The sequence below is a fragment of the Pelobates fuscus genome, chromosome 5 (assembly GCF_036172605.1).
Source record: "Pelobates fuscus isolate aPelFus1 chromosome 5, aPelFus1.pri, whole genome shotgun sequence".
NCBI classification, from domain to species: Eukaryota; Metazoa; Chordata; class Amphibia; order Anura; family Pelobatidae; genus Pelobates; species Pelobates fuscus.
Genome location: NC_086321.1, coordinates 29,210,416 through 29,235,258, shown reverse-complemented (window position 1 = coordinate 29,235,258; position 24,843 = coordinate 29,210,416). Strand labels below are relative to the sequence as shown.

General features: G+C 41.3%; 1 protein-coding gene across 1 annotated transcript in view; it reads right to left on the bottom strand.

Moving 5' to 3' along the window:
* Positions 1-24,843, bottom strand: part of MCTP1 (multiple C2 and transmembrane domain containing 1) — a 680,185-nt gene that overhangs the window by 96,882 nt on the left and 558,460 nt on the right. Inside the window, exon 16 of the mRNA XM_063453691.1 lies at positions 22,029-22,148. Within this exon, the coding sequence (XP_063309761.1) occupies positions 22,029-22,148 (120 nt within the window). The remainder of the gene's footprint in view (positions 1-22,028; positions 22,149-24,843) is intronic.

The following is a 24,843-nucleotide window of genomic DNA, read 5'->3' as shown; positions in this document are numbered from 1 at the left end:
TTGCATGCCAGCTCGAGCTCCTAGCACCGAACACCAGATCGCGGCCTGCTTGGCCTGGTGTGTTCCGAGGCACGAAGAAGCAGCTGATCTTCCAGCTTGGGGCTACTGGAGTCTCTGCAGGCTGTCATTGGAGCCCCGTTTCCCCCCCATTGGACTGGTGGGGGTTATCCCTGTCCCCACCAGGGAAGATTCTATCGCAGCACTCACAGCAGTCAGTTGCTACAGGACCTCGTGGCGACAACAAGATGGCATCTGTTCTAGTAGAGAGGAGCAAACAGGAGTGGAAAGAGGAATTTCACATGAAATTTGACACAATCTGTGCTGCGTTTTGGCAGCGCGTCCAGGTACATGAATTGGTCCTTACCTTGTGCACAGATGTGGGGGAAGCCTCAGGAAGCCCCGTTATTCTAGGCCAGGATTCAAGATGGACGCTGCCCCAGTCTATCGTCCACAACCTCGGAGGCCTCTTCGTTTTATGGAGAACTTTCGAACCACCATGCGACCTGGGGGTTCCAGTGGCCATATAATACCCTTTACAGCTTGGGACTGGAGGAATGAGCTTATACGTGAAACACTCTATTCTTGCTTAAAGGTATGTTGCGGAGGCGAGGATACTCACCTTCTCCTAAACAGACCCAGAGCGAGCTTCCAAGTGCAGCAAAGCTGCGGAATTGGCTGAAGTATAAGCTACTCAGTACTAAGTGACTGTAGCTTTCTTAATTTTGCTGGTGAGCCCTGAGAACTGCATAAATTGTTTTTTGTGTTCTTTTTGTTTTCCTGTGTCTTATCTTATGTTTATCTCGTGTTTGATTTAGCACGAGCCATTACTTGTTCACAGCACTGCTGTCTACAATAGCTTTACCTGGTGTATATATATATATATATTATTATTATTATTGCCATTTATATAGCGCCAACAGATTCCATAGCGCTTTACAATATTATGAGAAGGGGGATTTAACTATAAATAGGACAATTACAAAAAACTTACAGGAACGATAGGTTGAAGAGGACCCTGCTCAAACAAGCTTACATTCTATAGGAGGTATATTTCATACTGTTTCAGGCTAACTGCATGTTTAGTACCTTCATTCTAATGCAAGCACACAGTACCAGTTAGGTCTAGACATGCATGTTTGACTTATTACACGTTTGCCTGTATTCTCAATAATTTTTCTTGTTGAAAACAAAAACAAAAAAAAATGCAGTATATCTTGACTTCTCATACATATCTTTTGTGATCGTAACTCTTGTTCTGAGTCCTTACTAAAGTATGTATTTAACTCTGCACTAAAATAAAGAATTTAAAAATAATAATAATAATAATAATAATACTCTCACCTGTGCAGATAGACAATGCATTTCAACAAATAACTAGCAAGTTAATTTCGATACAAAGTGATACAATTGTGATATCACTTTGAATAACTTTGTATCAAGTCGATGTCTTACTATTTCTGGTCACACATTATAATAATGGGTATATAATCATTTTCATTATTATTTTCATTTAATTGTTATATATATACTCACGAGGTGGAGGCTTTTGTCACCCAGCCGTTAGCACGGTTTTCCTCATTTGCATTTTTTTAATTGCTATATAATTGGGGCACTCACATGCATTCGGTGTCTAGATAAAAGTCTTCTATTATGCACTAACTGAATAAACAGCAAATACTTTATTTTTAATACAAATCATTGAGCATGCATCTAAGTTGGTACATATATATATGTGTGTGTGTACCAAGAAGAGGTGTACTCAAGGATTTAGCAAAATGTTAATGCAAAACAAAGATTTTTGTTTAACATGTATAAACTATCCACAGACTTCAGGTGGAAGGGGATTTCAATCATAATTTGACTTTAGGTGAAAGAGGTTTTCAATCACAATACAAATTAGTTTAACAAAGAATCAAATTTTTTCCTCATTCCATTTTAAACATGGATTCCTTTGAGTGTGTTTGCTGTATACAACAGCTTTGAAACACAATTTAGGAAAAGATGCAAAGCCAGTGAACCACTCATGGACAGCTGTTTCATTGTTAATGCAACTCATCAGCATGAGGTTGGTTACTGGTTTGCTATCACCAGCATGAGGTTGGTTACTGGCTAGCTATCATCAGCATGAGGTTGGTTACTGGCTAGCTATCATCAGCATGAGGTTGGTTACTGGTTTGCTATCATCAGCATGAGGTTGGTTACTTGGTTACTGGTTTGCTATCAATAGCATGAGGTTGGTTACTGGCTAGCTATCATCAGCATGAGGTTGGTTACTGGCTAGCTATCATCAGCATGAGGTTGGTTACTGGCTAGCTATCATCAACATGAGGTTGGTTACTGGCTAGCTATCATCAGCATGAGGTTGGTTACTGGCTAGCTATCATCAGCATGAGGTTGGTTACTGGCTAGCTATCATCAACATGAGGTTGGTTACTGGCTAGCTATCATCAGCATGAGGTTGGTTACTGGCTAGCTATCATCAACATGAGGTTGGTTACTGGCTAGCTATCATCAGCATGAGGTTGGTTACTGGCTAGCTATCATCAGCATGAGGTTGGTTACTGGCTAGCTATCATCAACATGAGGTTGGTTACTGGCTAGCTATCATCAGCATGAGGTTGGTTACTGGCTAGCTATCATCAGCATAAGGTTGGTTACTGGCTAGCTATCATCAGCATGAGGTTGGTTACTGACTAGCTATCATCAGCATGAGGTTGGTTACTGGCTAGCTATCATCAGCATGAGGTTGGTTACTGGCTAGCTATCATCAGCATGAGGTTGGTTACTTGGTTACTGGTTTGCTATCAATAGCATGAGGTTGGTTACTGGCTAGCTATCATCAGCATGAGGTTGGTTACTTGGTTACTGGTTTGCTATCAATAGCATGAGGTTGGTTACTGGCTAGCTATCATCAGCATGAGGTTGGTTACTGGCTAGCTATCATCAGCATGAGGTTGGTTACTGACTAGCTATCATCAGCATGAGGTTGGTTACTGGCTAGCTATCATCAGCATGAGGTTGGTTACTGGCTAGCTATCATCAACATGAGGTTGGTAACTGGCTAGCTATCATCAGCATGAGGTTGGTTACTGGCTAGCTATCATCAGCATGAGGTTGGTTACTGGCTAGCTATCATCAACATGAGGTTGGTTACTGGCTAGCTATCATCAGCATGAGGTTGGTTACTGGCTAGCTATCATCAGCATGAGGTTGGTTACTTGGTTACTGGTTTGCTATCAATAGCATGAGGTTGGTTACTGGCTAGCTATCATCAGCATGAGGTTGGTTACTGGCTAGCTATCATCAGCATGAGGTTGGTTACTGACTAGCTATCATCAGCATGAGGTTGGTTACTGGCTAGCTATCATCAGCATGAGGTTGGTTACTGGCTAGCTATCATCAACATGAGGTTGGCTACTGGCTAGCTATCATCAGCATGAGGTTGGTTACTGGCTAGCTATCATCAGCATGAGGTTGGTTACTGGCTAGCTATCATCAACATGAGGTTGGTTACTGGCTAGCTATCATCAGCATGAGGTTGGTTACTTGGTTACTGGCTTGCTATCAATAGCATGAGGTTGGTTACTGGCTAGCTATCATCAGCATGAGGTTGGTTACTTGGTTACTGGTTTGCTATAAATAGCATGAGGTTGGTTACTGGCTAGCTATCATCAGCATGAGGTTGGTTACTGGCTAGCTATCATCAGCATGAGGTTGGTTACTGACTAGCTATCATCAGCATGAGGTTGGTTACTGGCTAGCTATCATCAGCATGAGGTTGGTTACTGGCTAGCTATCATCAACATGAGGTTGGTTACTGGCTAGCTATCATCAGCATGAGGTTGGTTACTGGCTAGCTATCATCAGCATGAGGTTGGTTACTGGCTAGCTATCATCAGCATGAGGTTGGTTACTGGCTAGCTATCATCAGCATGAGGTTGGTTACTGACTAGCTATCATCAGCATGAGGTTGGTTACTGGCTAGCTATCATCAACATGAGGTTGGTTACTGGCTAGCTATCATCAGCATGAGGTTGGTTACTGGCTAGCTATCATCAGCATGAGGTTGGTTACTGGCTAGCTATCATCAGCATGAGGTTGGTTACTGGTTTGCTATCATCAGCATGAGGTTGGTTACTGGCTAGCTATCATCAGTATGAGGTTGCTTACTGGCTAGCTATCATCAGCATGAGGGTGGTTACTGGCTAGCTATCATCAGCATGAGGTTGGTTACTGGTTTGCTATCAATAGCATGAGGTTGGTTACTGGCTAGCTATTATCAGCATGAGGTTGGTTACTGGTTTGCTATCAATAGCATGAGGTTGGTTACTTGTTTGCTATCATCAACATGAGGTTGGTTACTGGCTAGCTATTATCAGCATGATGTTGGTTACTGGCTAGCTACCATCAGCATAAGGTTGGTTACTGGCTAGCTATCATCAGCATGAGGTTGGTTACTGGCTAGCTATCATCAGCATGAGGTTGGTTACTGACTAGCTATCATCAGCATGAGGTTGGTTACTGGCTAGCTATCATCAACATGAGGTTGGTTACTGGCTAGCTATTATCAGCATGATGTTGGTTACTGGCTAGCTACCATCAGCATAAGGTTGGTTACTGGCTAGCTATCATCAGCATGAGGTTGGTTACTGGCTAGCTATTATCAGCATGAGGTTGGTTACTGGTTTGCTATCAATAGCATGAGGTTGGTTACTGGTTTGCTATCATCAGCATGAGGTTGGTTACTGGCTAGCTATCATCAGCATGAGGTTGGTTACTGGCTAGCTATCATCAGCATGAGGTTGGTTACTGGTTTGCTATCAATAGCATGAGGTTGGTTACTGGTTTGCTATCATCAGCATGAGGTTGGTTACTGGCTAGCTATCATCAGCATGAGGTTGGTTACTGGCTAGCTATAATCAGTATGAGGTTGCTTACTGGCTAGCTATCATCAGCATAATGTTGGTTACTGGCTAGCTATCATCAGCATGAGGTTGGTTACTGGTTTGCTATCATCAGCACGTGGTTGGTTACTGGCTAGCTATCATCAGCATGAGGTTGGTTACTGGCTAGCTATCATCAGTATGAGGTTGCTTACTGGCTAGCTATCATCAGCATGAGGGTGGTTACTGGCTAGCTATCATCAGCATGAGGTCGTTACTGGTTTGCTATCAATAGCATGAGGTTGGTTACTGGCTAGCTACCATCAGCATAAGGTTGGTTACTGGCTAGCTATCATCAGCATGAGGTTGGTTACTGGTTTGCTGTCATCAGCATGAGGTTGGTTACTTGTTTGCTATCATCAGCATGAGGTTGGTTACTGGCTAGCTATCATCAGCATGAGGTTGGTTACTGGCTAGCTATCATCAGAATGAGGTTGGTTACAGGCTAGCTATAATCAGCATGAGGTTGGTTACAGGCTAGCTATCATCAGCATGAGGTTGGTAATTGGCTAGCTATCATAAGCATGAGGTTGGTAATTGGCTAGCTATCATCAGCATGAGGTTGGTTACTGGCTAGCTATCATCAGCATGAGGTTGGTTACTGGTTAGCTATCATCAGCAGGAGGTTGGTTACTGGCTAGCTATCATCAGCATGAGGTTGGTTACTGGCTAGCTATCATCAGCATGAGGTTGGTTACTGGCTAGCTATCATCAGCATGAGGTTGGTTACTGGTTTGCTATCATCAGCATGAGGTTGGTTACAGGCTAGCTATAATTAGCATGAGGTTGGTTACTGGCTAGCTATCATCAGCATGAGGTTGGTAATTGGCTAGCTATCATCAGCATGAGGTTGGTTACCTGTTTGCTATCACCAGCATGAGGTTGGTTACTGGCTAGCTATCATCAGCATGAGGTTGGTTACTGGTTTGCTATCATCAGCAGGAGGTTGGTTACTGGCTAGCTATCATCAGCATGAGGTTGGCTACTGGCTAGCTATCATCAGTATGAGGTTGGTTACTGGCTAGCTATCATCAGCATGGGGTTGGTAATTGGCTAACTATCATCAGCATGAGGTTGGTTACTTGTTTGCTATCACCAGCATGAGGTTGGTTACTGGCTAGCTATCATCAGCATGAGGTTGGTTACTGGTTTGCTATTAATAGCATGAGGTTGGTTACTGGCTAGCTATCATCAGCATGAGGTTGGTTACTGGCTAGCTATCATCAGCATGAGGTTGGTTACTGGCTAGCTATCATCAACATGAGATTGGTTACTGGCTAGCTATCATCAGCATGAGGTTGGTTACTGGCTAGCTATCATCAGCATGAGGTTGGTTACTGGCTAGCTATCACCAGCATGAGGTTGGTTACTGGTTTGCTATCATCAGCATGAGGTTGGTTACTGGCTAGCTATCATCAGCATGAGGTCGGTTACTGGCTAGCTATCATCAGTATGAGGTTGGTTACTGGCTAGCTATCATCAGCATGAGGTTGGTTACTGGCTAGCTATAATCAACATGAGGTTGGTTACTGGCTAGCTATCATAAGCCTGAGGGTGGTTACTGGCTAGCTATCATCAGCATGAGGTTGGTTACTGGTTTGCTATCAATAGCATGAGGTTGGTTACTGGCTAGCTATCATCAGCATGAGGTTGGTTACTGGCTAGCTATCATCAGCATGAGGTTGGTTACTGGTTTGCTATCAATAGCATGAGGTTGGTTACTGGCTAGCTATCATCAGCATGAGGTTGGTTACTGGCTAGCTATCATCAGCATGAGGTTGGTTACTGGCTAGCTATCATCAGCATGAGGTTGGTTACTGGTTTGCTATCATCAGCAGGAGGTTGGTTACTGGCTAGCTATCATCAGCATGAGGTTGGCTACTGGCTAGCTATCATCAGTATGAGGTTGGTTACTGGCTAGCTATCATCAGCATGGGGTTGGTAATTGGCTAACTATCATCAGCATGAGGTTGGTTACTTGTTTGCTATCACCAGCATGAGGTTGGTTACTGGCTAGCTATCATCAGCATGAGGTTGGTTACTGGTTTGCTATTAATAGCATGAGGTTGGTTACTGGCTAGCTATCATCAGCATGAGGTTGGTTACTGGCTAGCTATCATCAGCATGAGGTTGGTTACTGGCTAGCTATCATCAACATGAGATTGGTTACTGGCTAGCTATCATCAGCATGAGGTTGGTTACTGGCTAGCTATCATCAGCATGAGGTTGGTTACTGGCTAGCTATCACCAGCATGAGGTTGGTTACTGGTTTGCTATCATCAGCATGAGGTTGGTTACTGGCTAGCTATCATCAGCATGAGGTTGGTTACTGGCTAGCTATCATCAGTATGAGGTTGGTTACTGGCTAGCTATCATCAGCATGAGGTTGGTTACTGGCTAGCTATAATCAACATGAGGTTGGTTACTGGCTAGCTATCATAAGCCTGAGGGTGGTTACTGGCTAGCTATCATCAGCATGAGGTTGGTTACTGGTTTGCTATCAATAGCATGAGGTTGGTTACTGGCTAGCTATCATCAGCATGAGGTTGGTTACTGGCTAGCTATCATCAGCATGAGGTTGGTTACTGGTTTGCTATCAATAGCATGAGGTTGGTTACTGGCTAGCTATCATCAGCATGAGGTTGGTTACTGGCTAGCTATCATCAGCATGAGGTTGGTTACTGGTTTGCTATCATCAGCATGAGGTTGGTTACTGGCTAGCTATCATCAGCATGAGGTTGGTTACTGGCTAGCTATCATCAGAATGAGGTTGGTTACAGGCTAGCTATAATTAGCATGAGGTTGGTTACTGGCTAGCTATCATCAGCATGAGGTTGGTAATTGGCTAGCTATCATCCGCATGAGGTTGGTTACCTGTTTGCTATCACCAGCATGAGGTTGGTTACTGGCTAGCTATCATCAGCATGAGGTTGGTTACTGGTTTGCTATCATCAGCAGGAGGTTGGTTACTGGCTAGCTATCATCAGCATGAGGTTGGTTACTGGCTAGCTATCATCAGTATGAGGTTGGTTACTGGCTAGCTATCATCAGCATGAGGTTGGTTACTGGCTAGCTATAATCAACATGAGGTTGGTTACTAGCTAGCTATCATCAGCATGAGGTTGGTTACTGGCTAGCTATCATCAGCATGAGGTTGGTTACTGGTTTGCTATCAATAGCATGAGGTTGGTTACTGGCTAGCTATCATCAGCATGAGGTTGGTTACTGGCTAGCTATCATCAGCATGAGGTTGGTTACTGGCTAGCTATCATCAACATGAGGTTGGTTACTGGCTAGCTATCATCAGCATGAGGTTGGTTACTGGCTAGCTATCATCAGCATGAGGTTGGTTACTGGCTAGCTATCATCAACATGAGATTGGTTACTGGCTAGCTATCATCAGCATGAGGTTGGTTACTGGCTAGCTATCATCAGCATGAGGTTGGTTACTGGTTTGCTATCATCAGCATGAGGTTGGTTACTGGCTAGCTATCATCAGCATGAGGTTGGTTACTGGCTAGCTATCATCAGCATGAGGTTGGTTACTGGCTAGCTATCATCAGCATGAGGTTGGTTACTGGTTTACTATCATCAGCATGAGGTTGGTTACTGGCTAGCTATCATCAGCATGAGGTTGGTTACTGGCTAGCTATCATCAGCATGAGGTTGGTTACTGGCTAGCTATCATCAGCATGAGGTTTGTTACTGGCTAGCTATAATCAACATGAGGTTGGTTACTTGGTAGCTATCATCAGCATGAGGGTGGTTACTGGCTAGCTATCATCAGCATGAGGTTGGTTACTGGTTTGCTATCAATAGCATGAGGTTGGTTACTGGCTAGCTATCATCAGCATGAGGTTGGTTACTGGCTAGCTATCATCAGCATGAGGTTGGTTACTGGTTAGCTATCAATAGCATGAGGTTGGTTACTGGCTAGCTATCATCAGCATGAGGTTGGTTACTGGCTAGCTATCATCAGCATGAGGTTGGTTACTGGTTTGCTATCATCAGCATGAGGTTGGTTACTGGCTAGCTATCATCAGCATGAGGTTGGTTACTGTCTAGTAACCAACCTCATCACCATGAGGTTGGTTACTGGTTTGCTATCATCAGTATGAGGTTGGTTACTGGCTAGCTATCATCAGCATGAAGTTGGTTACTGGCTAGCTATCATCAGCATGAGGTTGGTAACTGGCTAGCTATCATCAGCATGAGGTCGGTTACTGGTTTGCTATTAAGGCTTTGTAGTGCTTGGGAAGCAAAAACCAAAAAGGTTTTGTTGGGGAAATTAAAACAGCTTAATGGCAAACCAGTAACCAACCTCATGCTGATGATTTGCATTAACAATGAAACAGCTGTCCATAAGTGGTTCACTGGCTTTGCATCTTTTCCTAAATTGTGTTTCAAAGCTGTTGTATACAGCAAACACAGACTCAAAGGAATCCATGTTTAAAATGGAATGAGGCAAAAATTTGATTCTTTGTTAAACTAATTTGCATATGCCCACCCAGAATCCTTTGCGGTAGTAACATCACTGCAGATTTGTGATTCCTGTGGGAAAAGCAAGTCTTATGGCTTGACTGATGTGCAGATTTTTGTTTAACATTGTATTTACTATACACAGACTTCAGCTGGAAGTGGTTTTCAAACACAATTTTTTTCTGTGGATAGTTAATACAATGTTAAACAAAAATCTCCACACCAGTCTAAGCCATAAGACTTGCTTTTCCCAAAGGAATCCCAAATCTGCAGTGATGTTACTACTGCAAAGGATTCTGGGTGGGCATATGCAAATTAGTTTAACAAATAATTTTAACTAAACTGATATTATATATGTACCCTCGATCGAATGACATGCATGCATCTATGTTTGCATTATTTTAAGTATATCGCAAAACAGATTGCAAAAGCTGCAGATTTCTTGTCTGCATCCTTTGGAAAGTGCTTCCCTGTTTTACCTGCAAAAAAAAGCCTCTCTGCTGGTGTACAGCATGTGTGCACGCGAGCATGCTTTTGACTTTCTAATGCTTCTCAATACAGTGTAATACAGGGCAGGAAGGAGGTGTGCGCAAGCATCATGGATCTAACAGACGAGGAAGAAACATTTGCTGGGGGTATTTTTGTCAACTGAAAGGCTTTATGTGCGTAGAGTGTCCTTTTAATGTGCTTTCTTCTCCAGTTGATATTTACCATTATGTTGACTCCTATTCCAGAAGAATGCATTAAAGCTATTATTTCATACATTTGCCATGAGGGGGGTTCACCCCATTTATGCACAATACAAATTTATAGATGACAGGTATGGAATTCCACTGTGGCCACTTAAATTAATTTCTCTATTAGTTTATATTCCTCTAATAATTTAAAATAATCCGTACACAGTTACCATTGGTTGCAAAGATTGTGTGCAACCCTTAAATGCACCCATAAGAAATGAAGACACAACCTGATGAGACAGTGCTTCTCAACCCTCAACTCAAAGCACAGCTAACAGTTCAGGATTTAGGGATTACCTGGGTGTTTCTAAGGTGTTACAAAAAAAAAAACTAGAAACACCTTAGACTCTAAGGTGCTTCCCCCCCCCCCCTTTTTCTAAACACCTTTGACACACCAAAGTAATCCCTAAATTCTAGGCATGTGCATGGGAAAAAAATTTGGTTCGGTTCGGCATTCAGAAATTCCGGATTTTCACAATTCGGGACTTTGGCAATTCGACACTTCAAGACTTCGGAACTTCGGCAACTTCGGCACTTCAGCACTTTGGAACTTCGACAGTTCGGAAATTCGGCAACTTCGGAACTTCGGCGCTTCAGCACTTCGGAACTTCGGCACTTCGGAACTTCGACACTTCGGCAACTTCGGCACTTAGGAACTTCGGCATTTCGGAATTTCAGGACTTCGGCACCTCAGGACTTCTCTTGCAGCCGCTTGGTAGATAACTCCCTAATTCCCACGGTATCAGGGAGTTATCTACCAAAAGGCTGAAAGACCTAAATTGGTCTTTCAGACAAATGTACTAATACCAAGTAAAAATTACTTTGTATTAGTAAATGTTGCCCCTACTCGCTATACCGCGAGTAGGGGCATGTCTAGTAAACAGTGAGCAGCCTATGACTGCTCACTGTTTAAAAAAAAGAAAAATAGTGCCCCCGGCCCCCACCCTTGAGCGGCGGGTGGGGGCCCTAAATACTAATAAGGGGGGGACCTAATGTCCTCCCCCCCTGGCCCCCACCCCTGAGCGGCTGGTGGGGGTCCTAAAAACTAATAAGGGGGGGACCTAATGTCCTCCCCCCTGAGCGATGGGTGGTGGCCCTAAACTAGAATAAGGGGGGGACCTAGTGTCCTCCCCCCTGGCCCCCACACCTGAGCGGTGGGTGGGGGCCCTAAACAAGAATAAGGGGGGGGGACCTAGTGTCCTCCCCCTGGCTCCCACCCCTCAGCGGCGGGTGGGGGCCCTAAATACTAATAAGGGGGGGACCTAATGTCCTCCCACCTGGCCCCCACCCCTGAGCGGCGGGTGGGGGCCCTAAATTGTAATAAGGGGGGACCTAAATACCCCTCAGCAGCTGGTGGGGGCCCTAAATACTAATAAGGGGGGGGGGACCTAAGGTCCTCCTCCCTGGCCCCCACCCCTGAGCGGCAGGTGGGGGCCCTAAAAAAAATATCCCCCCCAGGTTACTAGGGGTCCCCAAACCCCTAGTCACCCCCTCCCCCCAATAAAACATACCCCCCTACCTACCCCCCTCACCCTAAAAACTAATGAAGGGGGGACCTTTAACTAAGTACCTGTAAAAAAATAAATAAAACTTACCATTCGATGTTTTCTTTCTTCTAAAATCTTCTTTTTTCAGCCCCAAAAAAGGACAAATAAAAAACCATAATAACCGACGCAATTATATAAAAAATAAAATAAATAAAAAACGAGGGCAAAAAATAATAATCCATCTTCACCCATGGAGGGCTACGCGCAGACTGAGCTCTGCAGGGCGGGGGAAGGCTTATAAAGCCTTGCCCCGCCCTGCAATTAGGCTCAGAGCACTCTGATTGGTGCGTTTAAGCCATCCAATCAGAGTGCTCTGACAGGTAAATGAAGAGACTGACAGGTAAGTCTCTACATTTACCTGTCACAGCACTTTGATTGGTTGGTTTGAAATCCACCAATCACAGTGCTCTGTGTCATTTTACACAGCGTGGGAAAGTTCTTTAGAATTTTCCCACGCTGTGTAATTTGACTCATAACTCTCTGATTGGTTACTTAATCCACTAATCAGAGAGTTATGAGTCAAATTACACAGCGTGGGGAAATTCCAAAGAACTTTCCCACGCTGTGTAAAATGACACAGAGCACTCTGATTGGTGGATTTCGTTTTTTTTTTTTTTTTTTTATAATTGCGTTGGTTATTATGGATTTTTATTTGCCCTTTTTGGGGGCTGAAAAAAAGAAGATTTTAGAAGAAAGAAAACATTGAATGGTAAGTTTTATTTTTTTTAACAGGTTCTTAGTTAACCCCTTAAGGACCAAACTTCTGAAATAAAAGGGAATCATGACATGTCACACATGTCATGTGTCCTTAAGGGGTTAAAGGTCTCCCCTCATTATTTTTAGGGTGAGGGGGGTAGGTAGGGGGATCATTTTTATTGGGGGAGAGTGGGTGACTAGGGGTTTGGGGACCCCTAGTCACCTGGGGGGGGAGGGGACATTTTTTAGGGCCCCCACCCGCCGCTCAAGAGTGGGGGCCAGGGGGGAGGACCTTAGGTCCCCCTCCTTATTAGAATTTAGGGCCCCCACCCGCCGCTGAGGGGTGGGGGCCAGGGGGGAGGACACTAGGTCGCCCCCCCCTTATTTTACTGTAGGGCCCCCACCCACCGCTCAGGTGGTAAAATATTAGTAAATTATGCCCCTACTCGCTATAGCGCGAGTAGGGGCATGTCTATTAAACAGCGAGCAGCCTGTGGCTGCTCACTGTAACAAAAACAAAAATAAGCCCCCCCGGCCCCCACCCACCGCTCAGGGGTGGGGGCCCGGGCGGAGGACAATAGGTCCTCCCCCGATTATTTTACATTAGGGCCCCCACCCGCCACTCAGGGGTGGGGCTTGTTTTTTTTGGGTTACAGTGAGCAGCCACAGGCTGCTCACTGTTTAATAGACATGCCCCTACTCGCGCTATAGCGAGTAGGGGCATAATTTACTAATACTAAGTAATCTTTACTTAGTATTAGTAAATTTGGCTGAAAGACCAATTTAGGTCTTTCAGCCTTTTAGTAGATAGCTCCCTAATACCGTGGGAATTAGGGAGTTATCTACTTATTCATTCCTGTCATTAAACTGACTGGCCAAGTAACTTACATTTTATATGAATGTATGTTACTTGATTGTTGTAAGTGTTGCAAATGCATACAGGTGAATCCTGGCTATGTTTGTATACTTTTTATTTAAAATTGTATACAATGTAACATTCTTCTTCTTTCACTGGGTAAGTATATTAGTACTTAGGCAATACTGTGCTTCGGAACTTCGGCACTTCGGTACTTTGACACTTCGGAACTTCGGCAACTTCGGAACTTCGGCACTTCAGCACTTCGACACTTCGGCACTTCGGTAATTTCAGAACTTCGGAACATCGGCAATTCGGCACGTTGGACATTCGGAAGTACCCGAATGTCCGAATTGTCCGAATTCCTATTCGGACCAAAACGAATTGCACATGTCTACTAAATTCTGTACTGTTAGCTGTGCCTTGAGGAGAGGGTTGATGAGCACTGTCTCAAGGAAGTGAACTCCAGAACTTTAGAACTCTAATTGTTAAGAGCCCATTGATTTACTGCAACAGAAACAACTATTGTGCTAATCACTATTTGGGGTGGAGATACGGTTAATGCTAATTTTAATTTATTTAAATTTACATAGCAATTTCAAGCTAAATTCTGTTTTTTTTTCTGTGACGAAAAATTCCGTTAAGATATGAAGGGATAATATTCTGTTATTAACTAGCAGCAAATTGCAGTTATTTATTATAAACACACACATAGGTGATGGAAAATATGAATGATACAAAACGCTGTTTATTTGCCAATATGTTTATTGCCACAGTTTCATCTATCTGGACACTGGCTTCAAAGAGGCGATCCTGTCCCAAAAAGCATTCCAATGTAACATAAAATGTGTTTATGTTGTGTGCATCACTGCCTGGCACTTGAAGAGAATGTATTTTAGGCCGCATTCATTAATATCTTAATTATAGGTTTCATATTCACACAGCAGATTTGAAACACATTAATTCTGGCATCTGCAAGCACTTCCCGAGTTCCCTAAATGAGCTCAAATAGAGCTATTTTACTCTGCGGCAAAATGAATGTAATTTTGCAGTTTCATTGGTGAATTAATAATGAAGAAAGGAGGAGTTAACAGGAATGCTTCCCCGATTCAACATCTTCTGATCAAGTGCTGCACGGATCATTAGTACTGCAAGGAATGTAATCACAGATCACGGTTTATGATACAGGAAAATGTGGATAATACAGATAGACCGTATACTGTCTTTTCTTTTTTTTTTTACATGTAACCATAAAAATATACAGTCATGGGGGAAAAAGGTACACTTACTTTAATTAAATTCTATGGTTTAGCAGGTCTTAAAATTAGGTAAATACAGCCTCAGACATGATAATATACACTGTGTCAAAAAAATAAAGCCAAAATGGGGAAGCTACATTAACAGCGTTCAGCGTCATCGTACTGTGTCTGTGTGTGTGATGATGCTGAAAGTCAAAACATTTAGGATGTGGTTTAGGCGCAGGGTACTATGCAAGTGGTAGGGTGCTATCCATGTTTTACAGGAGGGGTACCCAAAGGGTAGCTCTTTTAGAACTGCAACCTCTATGATATATTGCAATTCTAAGTTGTAGTTTGACATTTCTTTTGAGCACCCTTTTATTTTTTTAGTATATCTCAAAAAGTAAATTCGTCAGTTGTCTAAAAACTGGCCGGGGTAGCTTCAAATCCTGCGCGCTATATAAACACAACTGCGTCTCATTTGTGATAGTATATCATTTGTCACAGGATTGCAGCAAACTTTTGGTTGAGAGAGCCAACAACAATGCCTTCTAGACACCAATGTCATCTTCACCTCTGCTGACATCACGACCAATGGAGGTACACATTCAATTTTAGTAAGTCAAAGCAACAATTATTTAAATTTGAGGTATATCTTATTAAGTCCTAATGATTATAGTAAGATGTCCCATGAAAATGTATGGTATAAGATCATCCCATGATGTCTTTCCATGTTTGTACTCTCACCCAATCTCATTGTCTATTTAGCCTAAATGCACTTAACTCTGTAGGAGAGGCAATATTGACGCGTATGTGCGACAGCCTCCGAATGCTTTCCTATGGGATTGACTGAGATCATCAAGCATCAAAAATGATGATCTCAGCCACAGGTGTAACCAGAAACCATGGTGCCCCGGTGCGAAAATTGCCCTGGAGCCCCCCCCATACATCTACCTCCCACCCCATACGTCCCCGCCCCTCCACACGTCCCTAACCCCACACATGCAGACAAACAGATACACATAGACACACACACAGACACATACATGTAGACGCACACACAGAGACATACATGTAGACACACACATACATACAGACACACACATACACACAGAGACCCATACATACAGACATACATACAGACACACATAGATACACACACACACACATACAGACACACAGACATACACACACACACACGCACACGCATACATACAGACACACACATGCACTTACAGACACACACATACACTTATATACACACACTCACATATACACAAATATACGCACAGACACAAACACACACTCAGACACATACACTCACAGACACGCATACACTCACAGGCACACACAATCAGACACACATACACACACAGACATACACAATCAGACACACATACACACACATACACACACTCAGACACACACACATACATTCACAAACACACACACACACACACACACATTCAGACACACACACATACACTCACAACACACACACACACACACACACACACACACACATTCAGACACATACACACACACTCAGACACACAGTCTGGAGTGAGGGGGCCCAGTCGCAACTGCGACCCCTGCGGCCGTGGTAGGTATGCCACTGATCATGGAGGTGGAGCCATGGAGGTGGAGCCAGCTGCAATGCGACCATCGTGGTATGGGAGAAAAGGTAAGTAAAACCACCTTTTCAGCGCAATCGGATGGGGGCCGGTCATCTGACCAGCCATATCAGGACTATAGTGTCAGGAATACATTATATTAGTGTTCCTCTAATGAATAATCTCTATTTTTACAGTTACTGTTATTGATTTCAATGTGAGTGTACACACACACATTAAATTTGCAAAGCACATTTTCCAACTCTGTGTTTAAATAATCCAACGCTCTCTGACTATAGTCAGTTGATAAAATAGACGCTATTGATTACACTCCATTATTAGCAGTTAAATCGTTTTTTCTAGACCCATATCAATGTGCCCTGTTTTGTAATCAGCTTGACCTTTGTATAATAATGTATTCTGTTCTGTTATTTTTCCGAGTAGAACTACTTACTTCTAATATCATGGAAATACATTGTTACATTTTACATTTCAAACGGTGTTAGTTGGGGGTTTCAGCAGATGAAATTCACAGAAAAATGCATTCATTCTCTCTTTACGTAGTGTGCAGTCTGATGGCTAAATTAGTATCTAATACACTTGTAATATTTATAGTGCCAACACTTAGTTAAGCAACCTTTATGTAAGATTTATGTTGATTTCTTCATTTCACATTTAATGGCGAATTATAAAGACCATGTTTCATAAAGATAATTCTCCATTTAAATTCATCAGCCCATTAAATATTAAAATTATGTTTCTTATGCGGGTCTAGAACACATTTGTCCAGCTTCAGCGATTATTTGCACTCATAAAAATTAGGCCTGATTAATAAAATTTAAATGCTTGATTAAGTTGACATTTTCATGTTTCGCTACTGATTTATGAAAAATTTTCAGCGTTAGAGCTTCGGCGCTGATGATAGTTCGTAGTCACTCAGTTTATCTTTACAACAGATATCTTGTGGAGCATTACGAGATCCCAAGATTCTAAAATAATCTTAGAAACTCAGCAGATTCTGAGGATAGCCCAGAAACGTTGTCAGTATGCTTTATGATATCAACACCCTTAACCCCTTAAGGACCAATCTTCTGGAATAAAAGGGAATCATGACATGTCACACATGTCATGTGTCCTTAAGGGGTTAAAGGAACACTCCAAATGCATGAAGCACTTCCGACATTTATTTTACATTTTTTTTTATTTTATAAAAGTGTCAGTTTTAATTAATTACGTTTTATTAATGAACCTTGCTAAACACCCCCCACCCAAGCTGTCAATCAGATAATCAGTTCTGTTGCTTCCTGTTCTGGTTTGCTTAGTGGAGCTAAATTAAAGGGGCAGGCAAGTGCCTTGCCAACAATTCTCAATGAGCTGCATTGGGAAGTTTGTGATTGGCAGCCACAGAAAGTCTGTGCGGGGTTAGAAGGGGAGGGCTTGTAAAGACTGCAGATACAAGATCTGCAGCTATTGAATGCCAAGATTTCATGTAAACCCAAAGAAAATTTGCAAAACAAATTACATGCATATTTTCTTGGGGGTTTATCTAGTAAATTGATATTTTGTTATGCTATCTAATAGCATATTTTTTTTTGTCAATCGTCATGTGTGCATCAACGATAAAGTATGCTTTTACAAGCAGTTGTATGTGGTATATTTAGGTTAGAGGTGTTAAGACACTCCCGGCATAAAGGAGTGAAAACCGCCGTTTAGTAGATCTTCCCCCTTTTAGAGACATGGGCACAGTTACTGTAGGCCGCCAAACTCCCGACCTGAATACCAGGGAATGCTCCAAACTCCCGAACGGAGAATCATGCAAACTCCTTCTCTCCTGGAACAGGCAAAAGAATACTCCAAAGTAGCAATTCCCCCAAACACGAGACCAAGCTCCGTCTTGAGTGTAAAACAGGAATCTGATTTATTGAGGGCTTCATGCCCGGTATTTATGCAGGTCTCCCACCTGGTGGACACTCCCCTAGGGAAGACTGGGACAAGTATGGTACATTAGCCAATCACAGTGGCTCAGGCATAAACCCCTCCTCTCTATCCTGGAAATAATTGGGAAGAAATCCAATTATCTCCATGGATAGAGGCAAAACGCCATTTTGAATGATACAGTAAAAATACATAAAATTCCATAACTGTAAAACTACCGAATGTATTCAGTACATATAACGTATCCCCAGATAGCCTAGATCTGAACGCACATTATTACCGAATGGCGCTCAGATCCAATACACACAGTTCATTCGCCATGGAGCCAAAATCTTTCACACTGTTCTTTCGGTATAGGAAGGGCTCCATGGGATGGCTATCTGGATTAAGTCCATTCGCGCAATAAAAGTCCCGAATGGACCGGTGTTCGTATGCCGGAGGAATGGAGGTCGGCGGTTTCAGCGGTGTTCAGGAGAAAAAGTGTCAGTTTTGGGTTCCATAAGTTTGTCGACGAACACCGCTGTGTATTCCTGCATCTAAGATGGCCGCCGCCTAGTGGTCGGCATACAAACGACGACCACCCAGCATACGGTTTCAATTAAGAGGTGTCTGCGGTTAACCACAACGTTCGAATTGGGGCCAATAGTTTAACCAGTAGCACACTCCTCTTCTGGGTTTGTTCGGTAGATTAACAAATAAACGAACGGGGAAGTACGGACAGGCAATTACACGAATCCACACGAATCAACCGGGATAGTACTATAGTTCGAAGACAGAGGGATCTGTCACAAGAGGTACGTAGTGTTATGGGGTACTTAGGTTTACAGCTAGGGGATGTTTATGATTACGACATTCCTAGAGCTAGGGGATAATCCGTGTTGGCTTAATGGGAGCTTGCACTAAGGTTGCTGTGGTGACTCCCTTCAATCTCATCCAGCTGATGACTTGGTCTTTTGAATTACTAAAAACAATTATTGTTCCCCAAGACTCCTTTTATCCTGGTTTAGAATAAATGACACATTTTTAAGGTTGTATGCCTGCATATATTTAGTGCGTCATGAAGCCTTAGGTATCGGAGACGCTATAAGGCATTGGTCATAGTTATATGTGCACCTTTGCTCTGTAACCAGTGATAGGAATTATATCTCACAATTTCTCAAATGTCCAAGAGCATATAAAAGGACCACTATAGGCACCCATACCAGTTCAGCTCAATGAAGTGGTCTGGGTGCCAGGCCCATCTAGGGTTAACCCTGCAGCTGTAAACATGGAAGCGCTTCTCACTGTGATTTTCATAGTGAGAAGACGCTGACATCCATAGGAAAGCATTGAGAAGTGCTTTCCTATGGACTGATTGAATGCGCGCGCGGCTCTTGCCGCGCATGTGCATTTGGCGGATGACGTCGGAAGAGGGAGGAGAGCCCCAGCGTCGATGGAGCCTGGCGCTGGAGAAAGGTAAGTGATTAACCCCTTAACCCCTCTTGAGCCCGGCGGGAGTGGGACCCTGAGGATGGGGCGGACCCAAAGACCCTATAGTGCCAGGAAAACGAGTATGTTTTCCTGGCACTATAGTGGTTCTTTAAAGTAAATCTCTGATCCCCAATACTGCAAACAGGCAACATTTTCAACTGAAGACTCATATCCTATCATTGATAACTCATGGAGATTTACCAAATCTTATCTTAGCAAAGATTCTGTGCGTACAAAGGACTCATCTAACACTTCTAGCTAATCTGAGCTAAGGTTAGACAAAGAAAAAAATGCAGATTCTGAAAATACATTTTCTAAAAGCACAATGCAAAAAATAAACAAAACAAACAACAAAATAAACTATAAAAAAAAATGTTTTTACAGTATGCTACTTTTACTTCCGTTGGAAAGGTAGCTGAATGTGAAAGACTGTTCCATTGAAACATAAATTGCTCTTGAAGGATTAAATATGTAGATATTGCGTTTATCGAGACTGAAAATCCACTTTTGAAAGCTAATAAGCGATGAGCAACATAATTGCCTGTTAAGGACTGATTATCAAGCACTTTAAACCGATTCTGTGTACAAAACAAAAACTCCAGAACATTGTTATGTCACTTCCAATATTTAGAGCTACTTGAGAAACATCTTGCACTTCATCCAAAACCCTACAGTAAGAGAGGTCTCTCATGTAGATTACTGTGCGTTAGGGGGCAGTTACTGAAATATTTAGCCGTATGTTCATATCCAAGAAAATCTCCGACACTTCTTCAACCATAGCGTAGCGAGAACTTTCAGTGTATCTTATCTATTTTATGCCTGTGGCTACCAATTTGAGCAACCAGCAAAGATATTAAGACATCACTATTTCTGGCATTCTACAATACTCCTCTGGTGTATCAACATTGCAATTAATTAATATTTGTACCTAAACCGAGAACTGACTGAAGATAAAAAAATAAAACACCAGTGGACTTGTGTATATATATATATATATATATAAATATAAAAAATATAATTCGAAAGCAAATATAACATTTTATAATAAATTAATGCATACATTCAACACGTTGACCCCTAATATGCCATGTATTTGAAGCAGGGCATATTACGGATTAATAAACAACAATTATTTGATTTATTAAACATTATTAAACATTAACAAACCATTTTATAACTACTACCTCCTGATATTGAACATATTTTCCGCAAGCTTAGTGGCTATAATAATTGGGAAAAAATAAATATATATAATGTAAATGTATTGTGAATTCATGTGCAACAGAGAATGAGCACTGATCTGGGTGCTATGTCATGGATACCAATAGCCAATGTGTGTTGTCACAAAGTGCAACAATGTACATTAAAACGAACGATAGTATACAATGAAATAACTCGCTGACCCTATCAATGCATACCAGCTGTTGAAGTTGTACTGTCGTTTGAGGCTTTTGCATTTGTTGTTTGCAAACTCCCCCTACGTAGCATGCTTTCTTTCGTAGTTGCGCCCTAAAGGAGTGGTGTAAAGTAGATATACTTACTTTTATCTCTCTCCAAACTCCATGTTTCTTCTTAATTATGGTGTTCAGCTTCTGGCATCCTCGTCTGCCAGGAGCCGAATCTCTATTGCATTTTCATGTGTAAAAAGTACATTAAAAAGGTCTGTAGACGATCTTACAAGTTAACAGGATCCTATGTTGATGACCTTGGGCATGTATAATGAGCTAACAGACGCATCGGTAATGCAGCATGTGAGAAGATGCCTATTTCCATCAGCCACTGACAAAAATGGGAGATGGGAAATGGCAAGATATGGAGTTCAAAGCTCTGATCATTGAAACATTTTTCCAAAAATAGTTTTATTGATAAGACAAGCTAGTCTCTTGTTTGTCTTATGATTTCATCCAATTACGTTGTGATTTCAATGCAGTATTTATCAGTCGTCCATATAAAAAAAAATCTATCTTTACGAAAATTTAAAGTTTCAACATTATAAGTTAATGGAATGTTGTAAGAGTATAGTAATTTGTATCCCTTACTGAGTTTCTTTACAGGTTTTTTTGATCAATGTTATGTTCAATAAATATTTGGAAGATCAGGGTTTATTCTCTGCTATTGCTACGATCAGGTGTGATGTTTTGCAATAAATACTATTGACCGACATTGTGTGGGCACCTACCTGTTTGGAAGCGTTAGATTTTCCATAAGTAGACTAGGTGCATCCTTATAGCACCACTTTTTAGAAGTTCCAAAGGATACACAGGGTGTGTGGAATCAAAGTACCCATCCACCTCATTGTGTTGTAACTAGTTTTGTCAAATGTTCTGTATTTTTGTTTAACAGAAATATCCAACATGACCCACCCATAGACAACATCACAAGGTACTTATGTGTGAAAATGAGTGACTTCAAGTAAATACGATTAGTATGCTGTAATATTATTAGGGGTATTTTTGTTCCATGATAAACATTGGAATTGGATAGTAGTGGAACAGGAACAGAAGGACAACTTACCATATCTTGCATCCTAGTATCCTTCCCCGATACAATTAAGAAATAATTCCAAACTAGTAACAGCAATAGAGCCAATGGAATCATGTAGAGCTCAAAGTTCCAGACCACAAGAAGGAACAGCTGGGGAGTAAAACAAATATTACATTTAATCAAGAATAATACACAAAGTCATTCTAAAGAGTATAAAAACAATGCTGTGAATGAAATAACTTGTTTGTAAGGTAGAACGGTGTGAAAAGACCTTCCTCACTGACATGCTCTCAGGGTCCCTGATAGGTCCCTGATAGATTCCCTCAAATTTAATTTACATTTAAAAATAAAATTGTGTTGCAAAAATAAGAAATAGCAGAATTTAATATTCATTCCTTCTTGCTGGAACCATGCATCATTTTTTTTTTGTTTATACAACTTGGTATGTGTCTGGCCCAGTAGCCTAGACGTGACATTTGTTTACTACCTTCTTCTCCCTCTGTTATCCCCACGATTCCAATCCTACACATGCTCAGTAACTCCCTCTGGTCACCGGCCAAGATCGGGACTCAGGGAGCCTGTACTGGGCATGTGCGATAAACGGTAGAAGACAAATGAGCCTTGTGAGACTGGAGCAGAGGTAAGTATTCTGTGAAGTGGTACTTTCCTTATGCTCTACAGTTTATCACGATTTGTCAGCAGTGGAAATATACATAAGGCAAAGTTGTCCCTACATTGTTATATATTTTTTAAGGAAAATAGAAAAGAAACAAAGAAAATGATTTAAAGACAGGAAGAAGAGAAGAATGAATTGGAAGACAGGAAGAATCGATTGAGGAAAGGCAAGTTAGAGTTGCTCTAAGAAATATTTGCTTTATGGGCTCCCTTCCTATTCTTTAATAACTATTAAAGGCAACACCACTGGAGGTTGGACCAATGGAAATGTAAGTACCAGATCTTCACGCTAACCTCATGCCAATAACATGGCTTCAGATTTCTCGCTCCAAATTCCAAAGTAACTCAAACTCAAGAAAACTACAGCTACATTTACAAGTCAAATATTTTACCAATTTTAGCCTATATCAAAGCCTCACTAGAAAAATAAATAATAATACATTTATTTATTTATAAAATGTATTTATAAAATATTTGACCAGGAAGAATACATTGAGATTTCTCTCGTTTTCAAGTCTGTGCATTGATACAATAGGGTACAATAAAATAGAAAAACAATATTAATACACAATATATACAAAATTTAACATAGAACAAGTAGGAAATATATAATCAACCATGACAGATGCATTCTGATTAAATTATTAATACAGAGAAAGGACATATACATTGTTTCATGCTACAAAGCCAGCTTATTGGTTTATTTTCTATCATCCCTTTAATACATTAAATGTTAACATTCTATTTAAATCCAAGTAAAGAAGATTTTTTTTAAGTGTTTGAATGGCCACGGAATCCTTCCACATACACTTGCAATATTATATTTTTTATTTTTTATTCTGCTTTATTTTCTATGCTAAATACGAAAAGTCCTCATATCACCCTTGAGAAAACTGTACTTTTCCTTCACTGGTAAAATTATTGATAGTACAGGAGCAGCAATGTGCAAAGAATTACAATGAGTTCAGCAATGTATCCAAGAACAGTTCAACCTATTTATATTACTGATTAACATTGAATCATTATTTAAAACCAGACCAAAGCCCTTCATCTCACTGGTGTTAGCAATGTCAGATGAACCGGTGGATGATGCAAATGTCAAGTCTGGTACAGCACGCCTGAAGGTCCTTTTGTTGGAAATCAGAAGTGATTAGGAAATATTCTGATGCTGTGGCTAACAGTAAACACACATAAGAAGAAATAATAAAAAAAAAATAGCTTTTGGCACAGCTGCGTAGAATTATAATGATACCGATGATCATAGCATTTAAAAGCACGCCATCGAGTATTTCACCGCAGTATTCAGTCCTGTAGGCGATCCCACACTGCAAGAATATTTGTTATAAAAAAAATCATCCCCAAGGTAACAAGATGATTAAACAATAATTATAACGAGACAACGGAAAGGTGAATAATATGTGCTTAATTACAATTCATTTTTGGGGTATAAAAATGTTCGGTTTTTAGTCACTGTTGTTGCTGCTATTTTTTTTCCAAGTATTCATTACTTTATTATTTCTAATATGTATTATTATTATTACCGGCATTTATATAACACCAACCTATACCACAGCGCACGTGTATAACGGTAAACCTACATTGGCTGCTATTGTTATGTACTTTATATACACACATACACACACACACGTTTAAAGAAAGATACCTTAAAATAAATTGATCAAAATGCAATAAACTATCCGTATACAAGACAGGGCCATATTCTGTTATTTAATATATGTTATATTACAAGGGATATGTATATGTCAGGTAACTGAATAGCAATTTACTGATAGATGTCAATGAAAGAGCTGCAATTCCGTTCTAAAGATTCCATTTATCTCTTGTAATAGAATCCAAACAATAAATACCAATATTTGTTCATGAACTGGAGGGGGAGATGGGGGGGGTTATATTATTTCAGTACTAGGTTATTTTTGTTTCTGTCCCTCCCTCCCCCCCCCCTTTATTCTGTTTTGTTTTTGTTTGTTGCTGTATGGATGCTTCTTTTACAATGTGTGATAAGTAACGTGGTCAGGATATCACCATGTAATATTTATTCTCACCATATTACATTTTCCCTGTATGGATGGTTCCTGTGACTTTATCTGGATCCCTTGGAGTGCTGTCTGTAACATTGTTTAGTGTTTAGTTCTACTATGTATGTGAACAG